The sequence below is a fragment of the Myotis nattereri genome, assembly GCF_964212035.1.
Source record: "Myotis nattereri genome assembly, chromosome: 1".
Lineage (NCBI taxonomy): Eukaryota > Metazoa > Chordata > Mammalia > Chiroptera > Vespertilionidae > Myotis > Myotis nattereri.
Window position 1 is genome coordinate 109494021 of NC_138075.1, and position 17640 is coordinate 109511660.

The following is a 17640-nucleotide window of genomic DNA, read 5'->3' on the forward strand; positions in this document are numbered from 1 at the left end:
AGTGAAGAAAATATGCAAACCACCCTTTACAGTGCTTGGATTGTGGACACTTGACACCCGGAGGGGATGACAGTTGCCATCAGTTTCCCAAATGGCAGATCTCTGGGTTATTACAAAGAATTTCAAAGGACAGGGAGAGACAAAAACCCAGTTGGCTCCACTGCATGACAGAGCATAAATTCCTAGTGGTTCATGCCTAAGACAGTTGGGAATTTTCTGATGTGTTTGGGCAGTACTTCTCTTTAACCAGAGGGGTTCGTGGCTCATTCCTAATGAAAGGAGAAGGGGGTATGGAAAGGAGACTGGAACTCAAGAGATGGTGTGAACCAGCAGAATAGGCAAAACAGAAATGAAGATCGAGAACCAAGAAAAGGAAAATAAATAGGGGTTAAGGAAGCCATCCCTCATGTGCTTTAAGTAATTCTGTGCCACCTATTTGTAGATAACTGTTCAGTTCATAAATTAAATACTTGAGGTGTGAGCCAAAATCTTTTTCGTGAAGCCTTTCTCCGGTGCCCTTGAGGAAATAGCCAATCTGTGGAGCAAATTAGCTTTTCTTTTTTTTTAACTGTTGCTAATGTAAGAAGCCCATGTGTGGTTCTCGCCTTCAATCTGTTGAAGAGCTAATGACCCTGGGAATTCTAAAAACCTTTATCTGGATTAATCCTAGCTTGACAGACAAGTTTTGGACCTCAGTGTGGTGATTCCACCTGCTTGGGTAGAAATAAAGAGAAAATGGCCTAATCCTGGCTTGACCACTGACTTATCTTGGCTTGAGGCTTACATAGTTTGGTCTTGAGTGACAATGCCAGCTTCACTGATCATAGCTCATGTGCATTTGCACATTGTTTTATTCTGGCAGAACAGCATTTTTTCATGGCACTAGCATGGCTCATGCCTATGCTGTCGCTCTGAACAAGGTGATACTCTAATGAAACTCAAGCCAGTTGCTGCTCTTAAACAGTAATTGTCCTGTTTTGCTTGTCTTGAATGAGTCCATCACACTGCAGATAAATGGACTCAGCTTTTGCTCTTAGCCTTTTTGCCCCTTATATACTTTACAAACTGGTGACCAAATGTCAATTTAGTGAAAGCTTTCTTTTTTTTTAAAATATATTTTATTGATTTTTTACAGAGAGGAAGGGAGAGGGTTAGAGAGTTAGAAACATCGATGAGAGAGAAACATCGACCAGCTGCCTCGTGCACACCCCGTACTGAGGATGTGCCCGCAACCAAGGTACATGCCCTTGACTGGAATCGAACCTGGGACCCTTCAGTCCGTAGGCCGACACTCTATCCACTGAGCCAAACCTGTCAGGGCAAGTGAAAGCTTTTTATTGAAGTGTAACACATACTGAAAAGCATACAAATCCAAATTATATAGCTCAGTGAACTTTTACAAAGTGAACACATCTGTGTAACCAGTACCTAGATTAAGAAACAACACAAAACCAATATACCAGTAGCCTCCTCATGCCTCTTTCAAATCTGCATGTTTTTGAGCCTTGTGTAAATAAATGGGTCTTATTTTAGTAAGCTGCAGTCAAGAGTCCTTTCACCATTCCTGTGCACTCTGGTAGTTTCCAACGTCTCTGTCACAACTGATAAAATTCCAGCTGGTGGCAGAAGTGGTTCATGTACAGCACAAATCACTGTGCAATTTGTGAAGTACAACATTGGGAATCCATTTTGAAACAAAAGGACTTTGACAGATGCAGATGACTTTATTATTCATAGAGGATTTAATTTGCTCACCCTTTATTCTGTTCCTGAGGGTTTCCCAATGCTAGAGTGTGACTCTATCTGCTTTTCTCATCTGTCCCTCTGTTTCATGGAAATAGCTTGGTGAGCAAGTGACTCATGTGAGGAATGCTCTTCACAGGCGGGGGTTGGGGTGGGAGGGTGGTGATAGTTTTCTCTCAGCAGGGGAGCCAACAACTTTTTGAAGAAACTTCTTCCCTAGGATATTTTGCTCTCTTATGCAGAGCCCAGCCTGTCACTAAGTGTCTTTCTGGCATGGTCAGAGTTCTGGAAGCTGCTGGTGAAGTTGCAGAATCACTGTCCTCTGATAGAGCTGCTGATTGTAGCTGCCTGTCAGATTGTGTTTCTGCAGATTGAGGAGGCATGCTTTGAGTATCTAGGGTTGGTTTATTCAATGCTCCTTAGGCCATCTCTGGGACCTGCTCTGCCTGCTCTCCTGATCTTTTCCTAGCAGGGTAAAGCCTTATCTGTACCATCTCTCCCACAGTGGATGTTGATGTAGAAGATTATTACCCAGCTTTCCTGGATATGGTGCGGAGCCTGCTGGATGGCAACATTGACTCATCACAATATGAAGATTCACTGCGAGAGATGTTCACCATTCATGCCTACATTGCCTTCACCATGGACAAGCTCATCCAGAGCATCGTCAGACAGGTGAGGGCGAGGGTGAGTACAGGAAGATAGCCTTGCCTAAAGATGGACCAGGCACAAAGAAAGGGTTTATAATGATGCTTATGTACGAATGCTTCTATAGAGGGGAGAGGAAGTGAATGTGCTGTGGGGATATCTCCCGTTAACAAAGTGGCAGCACTTCAGCCACATAACTGACTCCTCTGCTTTGCTCAGTGTGCCCTCATAGTCGGATGAGCTTGCCTCACACCTGATGTCTGGCTCTTTCTTGCTGGCTGGCTGTTGAGCCAGCATTGGTCCCGACCCTGATCTCTGCCCAGGAGGCCCAGCTCTGTTCTCGTCTACCAGGGGTGAGCTCTCTGCTGGTAGCCTTTTCTCTTCTCTCTCTTTTTTTTTTTTAATATATTTTATTGATTTTTTACAGAGAGGAAGGGAGAGAGATAGTCAGAAACATCGATGAGAGAGAAACATCGATTAGCTGCCTCCTGCACATCCCCCACTGGAGATGTGCCCGCAACCCAGGTACATGCCCTTGACCGGAATCGAACCTGGGACCCTTCAGTCCGCAGGCCGACGCTCTATCCACTGAGCCAAACCGGTTTTGGCTCTCTTCTGTAGGTGTTGGTAATTCTATATACTTTCTTCATTTAATATTTTAAGTTCTTTTTACAGAAAGGGTTTCATAGATCATCTCTCTGAGTTAGGTTTGTGGCTTGTTGCTGTGGCACCCTGGGTGTTTGTAAATATGTTTGATGTTCTCTATTGCAATGATAATTTTATAGCAAATAGTATACATTATGCCTTGAGTTCTCAACTTCCAAAGGGAGTGTGTAGTTGGTGCACTACTATCTTTAAAGTGAAAACTTGCCCTAGTTGGTTTGGCTCAGTGTATAGAGCGGCACACCCCCACGCCCATCCCCTCCTGAAGGGTCCCAGGTTTGATTCCAGTCAAGGGCACGTACCTCAGTTGCTCAATCCCCAGCTGTGGTTGGAGTGCATACAGGAGACAACCAATTGATGTGTCTCTCTCACATCGATGTTTCTCTCTGTGTCTTTCTCTCTCCCTTCCACTCTCTCAAAATCAATAGAAAAATATCTTTGGGTGAGGATTAACAAAAAATAAATAAAGTGAAAACTTATAAAAAGCAAAAAGATAATTCTAAAGTCTACACTGCCACTATGGAAAGAGAAGTTTGTTGCTCCGCTGTTTCCTTGGGGTAAAGTATGAAATCCTTTGTAGAGTACCCATGACTCTGCATCCCTCCCATAGCAGCTTCTCAGAGTCGGGGAAAACGCTTCTCAATTTTGGCATCTTCACGAAAGTTATCAAGCAGACAGTTTTTTCCTGAAAGTTGAAGAAGTTATTAGGCCTTTCCTTAAGAGGTCTATATCATGACTGGCAGAAATCATTGTATGGATATAATTAGCTATGGTCATAATTTTTGAGAGACTAACCCTGTTAACATCCCCTAAAAGTTGTCATATGCTTATTTTTCTGCTTACAAGTTTGCTGCTGCTACAGCTAGGAGTAACGTCATTAAAACTAACTTTTTATAAGCCAAGATTGGGTTTTTTTGAAACAATAAATATAATTAGTTCATTTACTAGAAGCACCAGGTTATGATTTTGAGTCAATAATACATAACATTTAGTCCTTTTATATGGAAACAGGTTTCATCCAGAAACCCTAATTCAATATGTTGAAAATCTGTGTTCATGGTTCTCATCTTAACCCCTCAATTGAAGGCATATCTTCTCTCATTCACCTCATCTCACTTGGTATTCTCCCTAAGTTCATTCCTGACTGGAGGTAGAACATATATTTCAGGGTCAATCCATACATTTATCTTACCATTTCCAGGCTAGTTTAAGAGGGATTTGTTTTAGGAATAAAATAGATAGCTAGTACAGAACTCAGTATATGCCCAGATCACATAGGAATTGGATTGGGACATTTCCCCCTCTTGCCTGAATGCTTTTTTTCTAGACATCTGTTTCATTCTAATGCTTTTCTCTGCAAATGAACATTGGATCCTCAACCCCCATTCCACCTACCACCAGCCTTGGCTTTCCATGGCAGTGCCTCTGACCCAAACATTACCTGATATTTCCATCCAGATGCTCTTCTGTCTACCATGCACACTTACTGTGCCATTTCAGATTAGCAGGAGTGAGAATCTTACCAGCCTAGCTTGGGTGTGGAGTTATCTAGTTGTCCCTGAATTATAGTGATGCCCTTTCCAAAGACTCTAGAAGGGTCCAAATATCCAAGAACAGAGTAGGAATGGGGAGTTAGTGACCTGGTCTACTTTAACAAGAAGGTATCCTATATAACAAAAGGTTAATATGCTAACTGTCCAACTGTTCGACCGGTAACTATGATGTGCATTGACCACCAGGGGGCAGATGTTCAATGCACAGGCATGGAAACATGGAACAGACTGATGAATCACAGAGGGGAGAGGGAGGGGAGAGTGCAGGAAGAGATTAACCAAAGATCTTATATGCATACTAGAGGCCCAGTGCACCAGTGGGGTCCCTCGGCCTGGCCTGCAGGGATTGGGCCAAATCCATGCACCAGGCCTCCGACATCCTCCAAGGAGTCCCAGATTGCGAGAGGGCGCATGCCAGGCCTAGGGACCCCACCAGTTCATGAATCCATGCACCGATCCTCTAGTAAAGTATAAGTGTCAACATGGTAGAGACCATGCTTTGAATATATTTTCTTTAAGCTGCTTTTTTTTCTCTCTAAAACACTATCTTAAGCTTTCCTCTATGTTATCAAGTTGTCATAAGCATTATTTTAATTCTCCATTAGAATCAGTTGTCTGTACTAATTGTTATTAATCATCTCCAATTGTGGCTTTTTAGACTGCCCTCAAATCATTCACCCTCTGACCTTGCACTGTGTTTATTTATGTACAAATATACATACTTGTTATTTAAGACTTTTAAAAATAAGTAGTTGTTATAGTTACTAGCACTTCAAAAGGAACACACCTTCCTAAAAATAGAATGGCTTAGTAGTTATGAGAATTTTAAAATAAAATAGACAAGCTGATATTGCAGTTAACTTTTTGCTTTCTGCTTTATCTGTTTCTCTTGTTTTTAACATTCACTGGCATTGTAATGGGTAGTTTTATTTGAGGAAATTTTTATTTCACAATAGAAGTATTGCCATGATTCATGGAAATGTAAACTGAAAGATTCAACTTTCTAGTCATCAGATAATTTAATAAGATAGTCACAAAAGTTAGCAGTAGTCCATCATGATTGACCTGTTTTGAAATGAGTTAATTAACATTATATATAATTTAAGTACTATACTTTATCAGATGTAGAAAAATAGGTGATTAGGAAGAATATTGGTCCTAGGGGTCAGAAAGCTTGAATGTTAGTCCTGACTCTGCTCCTTCAGCTGAGGCCCTTGGCAGTTAATTCAGCAACAGTTTCTTAAATACTTAATGAGTTTCAGACTTTGTATTAGGGCTGGGGATATAGACATGGATCTTGCTTTCATGGTTCTCGAAGGTCCCTCTCCTCACCTTGGGTACACAGTGAGTTTTATTATCAAACATGTAAATTTGTCTCATGTATCAGAACACCCCTCTCCAGACTCTTCCGAAGGTAGTTGTGGATCAAGTGAGCATATGTATGAAAGCAAGTTGTAAATGGTAGAGAAGTGCCCTAAAAATAGGCATCCATGGGAATTTTCTTTCATGCAAAAAAATTTTTTCAAGTTCCTTAGAACTTTATTAAATAGGTAGCACATTAATAACCATTATCTGTAGTTTTGCTTTTATTTATTTATTTTTAAAAATATATTTTATTGATTTTTTACAGAGAGGAAAGGAGAGGGATAGTTAGAAACATCGATGAGAGAGAAACATCAATCAGCTACCTCCTGCACACCCCATACTGGGGATGTGCCTGCAACCAAGGTACATGCCCTTGACCGGAATCGAACCTGGGACCCTTGAGTCTGCAGGCCGACGCTCTATCCACTGAGCCAAACCGGCTAGGGCTGTAGTTTTGCTTTTAAATATATATGAATATTCTACTCATGGACCGGTGATATGGCTGAAGATTTTGGCTTAGTTATTCTCCAAGAAAAAAATAGTAATGGTTTTGTGTGACTGATTTTTAAAAATTACCAATTCCCAAAACCTCTTTTTGAGCTGAGTGACTGGAACTATCAAAGAAAGGTTGAGTGTATGACAAGGAGAAGTATTTTCTTGATTCATTGTCTAGTTGCCTTTGCTTGATTCCAGCTGCAGCACATTGTGAGTGATGAGATCTGTGTACAAGTGACTGACCTTTACCTGGCAGAAAACAATAATGGGGCTACTGGAGGCCAGCTGAACACACAGACTTCGAGGAGTCTCTTGGAGTCAGCATATCAGCGGAAAGCCGAACAGCTCATGTCAGAAGAGAACTGCTTTAAGGTGAGAGTTACTCATGTAGTCAATAACTGTGCTGGTAACAGGGGAAGTTGTTGGGATCATCTCTACCAGAAATCAAAGAGCAGAGTGTTTTGACTCTGTGATTCCACTACTGGAACCTCCTTAGAGTTCCTGTGAGCTCACTGGAGAATATACAAAAAACATGGGAGAATAGAAGTAAAGTCTCCTATGGACTTTCTTGCCTTAATAAAAAATTGCTTGTTTTATATGATTTTTATAATTTTGTCTTCTGCTTTTCTTTGAATGTTTTTTCATATGATAGTGTTTTGTAAGTATATTGTTTTAAAATGTTTAAAAATGTAATCCTTGATTGTTGTAGAAAAGATAAGAAATGCAGAGAAAAGAAAAATTGGCTACAGTTCTTCCCGGAAATAATCATTGATTACATTTCTAGAATATATATATCTGTAAGTTGTTTTTGCGCAATTAGCAATACCTGTGAGTCTTCAGCATCTTTTTGTGACTATTTGATATTTCATGCCTGCCTTATTTGACAACCTGAGTTGTTTCCAGTTTTCCATCATTGTAATAGCTGATTTGAAAAGTATATCGCTGGAAACAGCCTAAATGTCCAACCCACTATGGGAGTGGTTAATGGTACTCTATTGTATAAATACTTGGATGGCATATTTTGCAGCCCTTTAAATTAATTATAAATTATAAAAATATTGAAGCAAATAAAAGGATACAAAAGTATGTGTATTATGATTGCAGCAATGTAATAAATATGTATAGTTGAGCAAAGCCTGTATGTGTTTACACACAAGAAGGGCAGGGTCAGGTGATGCAGATTAAGGTTTGTGATTGGCTGAACAGGGAAGAAAGCTAAGTAACAGTTTGCTCTATTTGGGTATGTTCCATATAGTTTAATGATCCGACTCCAAATGTTTTACTTTTTTGTCTACTTCTACTTTCAGTTGTTTTCGTTTCTAATTCAGTACCAGTAATGTTTGCTTAATTTAGAATCAAAGAACGGGAAGCAAGTTTTTCAGTTCAGTCCTCAGATCTGATGTTCTAATACCTGAGAACCTTCCCACTACAGAAGAGATTCCCTAAGCTTTTCAGGGTTTAAATCTATAAATGTTTGTTATGAGCTTGCTGTGTGTTAGTTTTGATGGTAAAACAGAATTAGCCTCCCCACCCATTAAGAGTTTAAACAGGGTATTAAATTGTGGCCAGGGCCTTATGAAGGATTGGACAGATTCGCCCTGTAGATAAGAATAATTATCAGGGGGAATAGCAGGAAGAAAGGCTTTGTAGCCAGGAAAATGGTGTCACTACAGTGATCCTCTTCTTTAAAATGTTTACTAGTACATAGAGAATAAAATTTAATATGTTAGCAGTAAGCTAAACATAAGCAGCCCTTTAAACCCTCTGCTGCCACTCCCCACCCACCTTCAGCCTCCTCTCCCTTTATTTTTCCTATGTACATTCTACATTCAGGCTTTTTAACTATCTATGTTCCTTCAGACCCTTTTCTGTGCATTTACATACAGGTGTATGTATATGTAGAAACAAATATTAGATTGTGCATATTCTACATCCTGCTTTTTTTCCACTTAGTATGTCTTAGAATTGCTTATTTTGGTTTATGTAGATCCAGCTCAGTTTTTTTCACCTGCTGTATCATACTTAATAATATAAATGTACCATATTTTTTTAAAAAATCATTCTTTTATGGGTGAGCATTTAAACTGTTTTTTGTTTTGTTTTGTTTTGTTTGTTTTAACTATCTCAAATAGGGCTACATTGAACAGCATTTTCGTGTATTTTTATCCTTGTGTGCATGTGTTAGTATTTACCTTGGGTAAAGACAAAAAAGTGAAATTATTTGGTCAAAGGGATACATATTTTAGATTTTTTATTTTAATGGATATTGTCATTTCTTCAAAATGTTAGGCTGTACCAGTGTACACTTGCATAAGAGCATTGATTTCCTTGGTCAATTGGTTTATCAAACTTTTTTTATTTTTTTCCCAGTTAGAATCAGCGGTTCTCAACCTGTGGGTCGCTACCATCAGAAAACACATATAGCATATCAGATATTTACATTATGATTCATAACAGTAGCAAAATTACAGTTATGAAGTAGCAACGAAAGTAATTTTATGGTTGGGGGTCACCAAAACATGCGGAACTGTATTAAAGGGTCGCGACATTAGGAAGGTTGAGAACCACTGAAGATGGTTAGAAAATTACTTAAATTCACATTTCCCTGTTTCCTACTGTTGCCCTACTATGTATTCCTTATTCATACATTTCACCTTTTTTGGGGGGGGGGGGTAGTTCTTTTTATGTACTTATTAAAATACAGTTGTCTCTGTCATAATTTCTCTGAAATTGGATTGATCTTCTTTATCCTTCAGTGCCCAGCTGAGGGTCACTTCAGTGAAGTGTGAAATCTTTCTCAGCTCACTGAAGAGGGAATTATTTATTTCTACAGCATATTGCTCATGTCTCTAAAATAGTACCTTTGTGGTTACTTAGTTGTAATTTAAATATAGCTGCTTATATTCCTATTTACTCTACTAAATTAATCTTCTCCAAAGAAGAAATTATGTTCTCTTTTGAGCGTACCCCTGTGTTATGCAAAGTGCTGAGGTCCCAGAAAATCTCAGGTATTGTTTCTGGATTCCAAAGAAATGGTTAGCTGTGAAAGACATGGGTTTATTAGGACTTACGTGCTGACCAGTGAAGTTTACTGCTGCACCGGCTACTGCCAAAGAAGCTGTCCCATGAAGTCCCGATGGGGGTAGCTGGTCGGTGCTATTGTTTTTGCCACCACCCAGACTTTCCCAACACAGGTTTTATAGAATACAGAAAACAGAGAAACAGGGCATGCAAGGGGGAGGAGCATATGCACAAGATTTGTGAAATTGAAACACTAGCTGTTTATAATCCAGGCTGACATCTAGAAGCCGTTTCTCTTTGACCTTTCTTAGACTGAGTTGCTGGCCAAGTTTCCAAGGTCTCACAGTCTGCTTACAGATGGCCTTCACTATTATTCCCACAGGGTGGGTGGGGGAATTGGAGCATGGAACCATGTTCCCATTTACCATATATCCTGTCTGTTAAGTAGTAACATTCAGTAACTGTGTGTTGAGTAAATGAAGTATAGGGAGAATATTGGTGGAAGAGGCATGTAGACAGGGCGGGTCCAAGTGGTAGAGGATCTTTAGTAAGTAAATCGTTTGGATTTTCTTGTGGTTGATGAACAGTGAGGCATTATTAAGGACTAAATATCCCACTGGATTTGAATTTTCAGGAAGACAGTTTGGTAGCACTGATTAAGAAGATGTGGACTAATCAGAGGCCAGTTTACTCCTGGAGGCAGTTAACCAAATTTGGGTGATAGGTGTGAGCAGTCTAATAATGAAGCTAGTTAAGGCTTGGAGAGTGGTTACAGAGGTGAGGGAGGTGGGTAAACACATGCGGAAGGGCCTAGCAAGAGAGGATACAGGTGGAGGAGCCTGTTGGGATGAAATTGAGTTCAATTTTAAGCATGTAGAGCAGTGGTTCTCAACCTTGACTGCACATTAGAATCACCTGGGAATCTTTTTAAAATCCTGATTTCTGGGCCTCATCCTCCGGAAATTCTGTTTCTTTGTTACTAATGTTGTGGCCCCACCCCATAACAAAGAAACAGAATTTCCGGAGGATGAGGCCCAGAAATCAGGATTTTAAAAAGATTCCCAGGTGATTCTAATGTGCAGCCAAGGTTGAGAACCACTGATGTAGAGAATAGACTGCCTACTCAATATCACTTTGAAGGGTGATTTCTTTAGAGCAATAGGACTAATCTAGACACTCTAGGACAGCCGTTGGCAAACTACGGCCCGTTTCAAATGAATAAAACTAAAAAAAAAAAAAGACCGTACCCTTTTATATAATGATGTTTACTTTGAATTTATATTAGTTCACACAAACACTCCATCCATGCTTTTGTCCCGGCCCTCCGGTCCAGTTAAGAACCCATTGTGGCCCTCGAGTCAAAAAGTTTGCCCACCCCTGGTCTAGGATCATCCTAGTGACAGGGGTTTAGCATAGTCCTGGAGGCAGTGTTTCTTCACAGCTATTTTAGAAGTAACTTCGTTTGTGTTTGTGTATGTATTATGTTCTTGTCATGTTTTAAATTTGACTAGCAGATAAGAATTTCTAAAGCTTCTCCAGAACAAATCAGGAACCATAGCTGGCTTCTAGTCCTGCTTATTTACTCTCTGAATTTTAGGGTTTTTTTCTGTGTAAACCAAGGAGGTTGAAATAAATTATTCTCAAGTTTCCTTTTAAGTGCTGATCTTCCATGTGATTTGAATCATGACCTTGTCTGCAGCAATCCCTTAGGGTAAGTACAGTGAGAGTCCTAGGGTTTTTGAAAGGGGAGATCCATGTGCCATCATCATTTGATAGTTCTTTTGTGCAGCACATGACTTGCTTTTGAAGAACTTCCAATATGACTGATACTATTATAGCAGATCACTTCTAAATACTTCAGTGTTTTGTGTTCCTTACCCCCATGGTGTGTGTGATACCTCAGGTAATCTTTATTGCAGTGGAAATGCAGTTGCTCCTCTTGGTTGTGTCCATGTTTTCATCTTCACTTTGTTTGAGAAGGTTCCTTCTTTTTTAAAACTAGAGGCCCAATGTACGAATTCATGCACCAGTGGGGTCCCTTAGCCTGACCTGCAGGATGAGGCTGAAACCGGCTCTCTTTCCCCTGAAGGGTCCTGGATTGCGAGAGGGCACAGGCCAGGCCAAGGCACCCCACTGGTGCACAATCAGGGCCAGGGAGAAACGTGGGAGGTTGGCCAGCCAGGGAGGGACCGAGGGAGGGCTCCAGGGCGTGTCCGGCCCCTCTTGCTCAGTCCCCATCAGCCAGACCCCAGCAGCAAGCTAACTTACCGGTTGGAGCGTCTGTCCCCTGGTGGTCAGTGCACGTCATAGCAAGCGGTTGAGTGGCCTCAGCATATCATTAGCATATTACGCTTTGATTGGTTGAACGGCCAACCAGTCAACCAGACACTTAGCATATTAGGCTTTTATTATATAGGATACTATAGACTTGTTTACATCTTTGTGTTAAGTCCTAGAAATGGGATTATCAAGTGAAATGGCTTTGACATTGTATAGTTCTGGCTTTAAAGCACTCTTATTGACATTGATTATTCTAGATAATTTAAGAAGTATGAAATATAAAATGATGCTTTTTGCACTAACATTTCATTTTCCTGGTAGCGAGATTAAACTTTTGTCTTTTTAATCACCTGCCTCCTAAGTTTTTGTCTTCCTCATTTCTTCCATTGGAACAGAGTTTATGACTTTATTGCCTCTCAACCCTTAAGAAGCTGGGTTATAGCTTTGGAGATGGTCTTTTGTTTACACTCAGGTTTCTTATTTGCAGCTTATGTTCATTCAGAGCCAAGGCCAGGTTCAGCTGACTATTGAGCTTTTGGACACAGAAGAGGAGAACTCAGATGACCCTGTAGAAGCAGAGGTATGACAAGTATATTGCAGAAGCTTTGCTGAGGGAGCGGTCATGTCCTGTGAGACTCCTCATTGATTGTCTTATAGAAGGCCAAGACAGCCATAGGTCTGCTTAAGGGTCAGAACCTGATGCTCTTTAAAGAACAGATCATTTCAGCCATGTCTTCAGCTGAAGAGAAGGGCTATCTGGAGTTGCTATTTGGGGTTGATGGCAGTCTTAGCTACTCTCAGTAAAGCCATCTCCTCTGAGGAAACCTCATGGTTGGCACCTTTCCTGTTTTTGTCCTAAAGTGTAAGAAACAACAAATGAAGTGGCATCTGCCCTATTTCATCTTGATTTTTTGTGTCATGTTTACTTTTTATTGGGTTAGATGAAGCAAGGAGTTCTCAACCTCCACAGAGTAGACAGAGTGAGTTGATTATCATAGCTGGGTCTAACTGGTAATATTAATGAGGATGTAAGCCACATGTATGATGTTGGGGGAATATGGAAGGGACACTGTTGTTTTGTGGGAATATTGGCTTACGGTTGCCAAATCATTAAATTTTTTTAAAGAGATGCCAGAAGTCCGGATTTTAATGTGAAAGATACTGATTTTTAAACATTTGCCACTAATATTTTATTTAACAAAAATGCTCTCTGAGGAAATAAAACTTGTGAATAAACCATCTGATACATATTTATGACTTCTGGTAACTTTTAAGTATCTGGGAGAAACTGGGTTTTGCTATCTAATGCAGTGACTTTCAACTGGTTTGCCACAAAAATTTCTAAAACATGCAATACCTATTTAGTTAGGAGCACTAACCTCTCCCTTTAGATTGTCAAATAAAAAAATGACAGCCAATATAATAATAGCTGTCTGGTGTGACTGAATCAAAATTATACCTAATTTTTTTTTTTTTGTCATATTGGCAAAGAATACATTGGTGTGCCACAGAATTGTAATTTTTATTTTTTTATTTTAATCCTCACCTGAGGATATATATATTTTTTTAGGGAGGGGGGATATAAAGAGAGCAAAACTTTGATGTCAGAGAAACATCGATTGGTTGCCTCCCATATGCACTGGATCGGGAAGTGAACCCACAACCTTTTGGTATACAGGATGATGCTCCAACCCACCCACCCTGCCAGAGCATGTGCCACAGAATCTTGGTAATTAGTTTATGTGTGCCATGAATGAAAAAGGTTGAAAATAGCTGATCTAACAGACTTTCAAAGCTGTGTTTCAATACCAAGGAGCAAGCATGTCATTGTGGGAACATACCTTTTTTATCTTGAAATTTTAGGAATTTTAGACATTTTAGTCATATAATTTGCTGATGAGGGAGGATAGAGCTCAGGTTTTTCCTCTTTCCCCACTACTGGTTTGTGTTTATAATCCTAGCGCTGGTCAGACTATGTGGAGCGATACATGAATTCTGATACTACCTCTCCTGAGCTTCGTGAGCATCTGGCACGGAAACCAGTATTTCTCCCAAGGTAAGTGAACCAACTCAAGCATTGGCAGGATACACTTGTGCATAGTTAAGCAACAGAAAGTTAAATGTCTTTTCAGATTCTTGTTTTTCACTTACTCTATTCATTGTTCTTTCTGCTGAGGGCACTAATCAAGGTTTGTGTTGCTGTTAAAACAGAAGCTTACCTGGAGCTCGTGCCAAAGCATCAGAGAAGTGAGAGTCTTAGATAATCAGTGACAATTTACTTACCTTATTACATCGGATGTGTAAAAGGACACAAAGCTAAATCAGCAAAGGGAAAGTCATCTGTGACAAAGTCAGAGAAAGCCAGGCAAAAGCTTCCCAGAATCCTTTTCCATTGGAGTCATACAGGACACTGAATTCCTCCAGCAATGAATTGTGACAATCTGTTTGAAATGCTGTCTACCAAGGAAGCTCATTAGATTCTCTCTCAGTGCCATAGTTTTTTATTGGGTGCTAGTCATGTAGGCACCTTCTGCCTAGCATATACCAGAATTCCAGATTTCCAGAAGGAAAGCCACATTTTCAGCATAAGCCATATATTTTGAGCAAACAGCTTACATAGAGAAAACCACTCTTATCATTTAGGGAATGGTGGAAACTCCCAGAATCCAATATCCCAAGGGACAGCTGTGTAAGCAGGCCTCTCAAAGGATAGCAATCTTAGACTTGCTTTGTTAACTCACTTCACAGAATCTTTTTAATTCACCCTGCCCATGTGTAGGCAGATTGTAATGCTGGTCCTCTATCTGAGGTTGAAGAAGAGTTTCAAAAGTAGAAAGTAGGTTTTGCTATAGTAGACGGGCTTTCTTCCTTCCCCAAATTAAAATCTTGCCAAAATTTGAATTGAAATCTCATGCCTTACATTTCCAGAAAGATGTTATCCCATTACAGTAGGTCCTCGGGTTATGTTGGAGATCCGTTCCTATGGCGAGATGTAACGCGATTTTCACCATAAATTGGAACCCACCTACATAAACACCTATGTCACTCACATGGAGCACATACACAGCAGTAATGAAGTGAAACAGTAAAAAAAATTTTAAAGAAGGATAACAATTCCTGACCTTTACTTGTGGTAAATAAATAATAAAAAACATAAAGCATATATATACATATGTCAAAATGACGGAACTGGGGTGTTTTGTTTTTTTTTTTTGGTGTTTTTTTTTTAATAAATAAATGGGAGATGGTGACGTAACCACGAAACGATGTACATCAAGTCCGACGTAACCCGAGGACTGTGTATTATAGGCAGGGAGAGATATAAATTGATAGAATCATTCTGGGGTCAGAGCTGTTCATGTATGGGACCTTTACCGTAGAACTTTGGTTTCTAATAATTCGCCTTAATAGCTAAGGTTCTCAGTGATTTTTGGCTTTGAAACCTCTTCACTTTTAGAGATTGAGTACCTCCAAAAGCTTTTGTTTAGATGGATTATATCTAGTAACATTTACCACATTAGAAATTAAAACTGAGAATGTTTAAAAAGTTAATGAATTCATTTTAAAAACAATAATACTAAACAGGTTATGTTATCAGAAATCTATATATATAAAAGGCTAAGTGACTGATTGACCGGCTGGTTGGCCGGTACATATGTCGTGCACTGGCAATTTAAAAATAAATGTTGACTCGCGCTGGTGTAATACATGTAAAGCTCTCACTGGCGCCAATCACTTGTGACACCATAATGTATATGAAGACCAACTATTGGCACAATGTACCTCTGACGCTGAAAGAAAGCGATGTCATTGACAGAATATTTCTGAAGACCAGGTATTGGCACAACGTGCCTCTGAAGCCAAAAGAAAGCAATGTTGTCGACAGAATATTGTTTACTAATGAAGTTACTAATAATATATATTCTTCTCATATACATTTTACTAATTTTTTTCATCTCTGACACTTCTATTATAGAGAAAGGGTGAATGGCGATATTAAAATATTTTGTATTTTAATTTTATAGTACTGTGTTATATACTAGAGGCCCAGTGCACGAATTTGTGCACGGGTGGGGTCCCTCAGGGTGGCCTGCAGGATTGGGTCGAAACCGGCAGTCCAACGCCGCCTGCCACTCCTGCCTGCTGCTCTCGCTCATCCCGGCCCCACTGCTCCTGCCGCGGGCTTGCGTCCAGTCAGTCCCAGTCAGGAGAGGCTCTGGTGGCCACAGCAGCGCTTACCAGCTGTGAGCCCTGCATCTGGTGCCCATCCCAAGGGGGGTGTGGGGGGATGGAATGCGATCGGCCCTCCGGCCAGGCAGTGGTACGCCCTTGCCGGGATCCAGATACATCCGTTGACATTCATGCCAGTTGTTGGGAGCCACCTAGCGACCACTTTTATATCATTTCTTCCTTGTGGAGTGTCTAGGGAGGGGAAGCGGCCACGGTGCCTGAGGCCAACTTTAGGAGGCTGGTGGTGCTGTAGGGATTGTGCTAGTGGTGCCAGTCCGTCAGTGCCGGTCCATCAGTGCCTGTCCCGTTCTCTGGAGATTGGACCTGCAGAACTACTGAGGGAGTGAGTGGCTGCCACCAGGCTGGTGAGCCGCCAGGATGGGTTGGTCAGCTGAGCAGCACTCCCACTGTGGGAGCGCACTGACCACAAGGGGGCAGCTCTTGCATTGAGCTTATGCCCCCTGGTGGTGAGTGTGCGTCATAGCAACCAGTCATTTGGTTGCTTAGGCTTTTATATATGTAGACAGTATTTTGACATGTAATTTTTTGCAGTAATGTAATTATTGTATGAATCCTTCTTCTAATTAATTTCCTTTCAATGTGCACAAATCTGTGCACTGAGCCAGTAGTAGTTTTATAATACAAAGCTATTCCGGCCCTGACTGGTTTGGCTCAGTGGATAGAGCCTCAGCCTGCGGACTCAAGGGTCCCACGTTCAATTCCAGTCAAGGGCATGTACCTTGGTTGCGGGCACATCCCCAGTAGGGGGCGTGCAGGAAGCAGCTGATCAATGTTTCTCTCTCATAGATGTTTCTAGCTCTCTATCCCTCTCCCTTACTCTCTGTAAAGAATCAATAAAATATATTTTAAAAAAAATAAAAATAAATAAATAAATAAAAAGCTATTCCAAACAAAAATAAGTGAAAGAGTGGCATTGCATTACAGTTTTGCAAAACTTTTTTATGCCTGGATTAATAGAAGAACAGCTGGATTCTTAGATCTGCTTCTGTATTCAGTTTGTTGCACTATGTTGTTTGGTTGAAATATGCAAAGAAAATCTGGCCTTACTCAAATATGTATTCTTTGATATGACATCAAAGCTCTTTAAGTAGTAGTTTCTTAAAGGTTAGCTACAATATCAATAAAAGTACCAATGATCTTTTTGTACAGTTATGCCAAACCATTGGTTTATTTTGTAGTTTGATTCTTTTTCATGCATTATATTATAATTTCATGCAATTGGTTATTTGGAAAATCGTAATTCACTGTTACGCAGACCTACAAAGATGTTTAAACATTTTGATTTTACAATATAAAAAAACACACATTTTTTAATTAAATCTTTATTGTTCAGATTATTACAGTTGTTCCTTGTTTTCCCCCCATAGCTCGCCTCCACCCGGTTCCCACCCCACCCCACTTTTCTCATCCATAGGTGTAAGATTTTTGTCCATTCTCTTCCAGCAACCCAACACCTCTTTCCCCCTGAGAATTGTCAGTCCACTCCCTTTCTATGTTTCTGATTCTATTATATTCACCAGTTCATTCTGTTCATCGGATTTTTTATTCACTTGATTTTTAGATTCACTTGTTGATAGATGTGTATTTTTTGTTCATAATTTGTATCTTTACCTTTTTCTTC

The 17640-nt window shown here is 40.2% G+C and overlaps 1 protein-coding gene across 1 annotated transcript in view; it reads left to right on the top strand.

The window, feature by feature from the left end:
- The window catches only part of SIN3A (SIN3 transcription regulator family member A), an 80888-nt gene that overhangs the window by 53119 nt on the left and 10129 nt on the right, over nt 1-17640 (top strand). Inside the window, exons 16-19 of the mRNA XM_081091364.1 lie at nt 2249-2418; nt 6666-6839; nt 12256-12348; nt 13730-13824. Coding sequence (XP_080947490.1) covers nt 2249-2418; nt 6666-6839; nt 12256-12348; nt 13730-13824 — 532 coding nt within the window. The remainder of the gene's footprint in view (nt 1-2248; nt 2419-6665; nt 6840-12255; nt 12349-13729; nt 13825-17640) is intronic.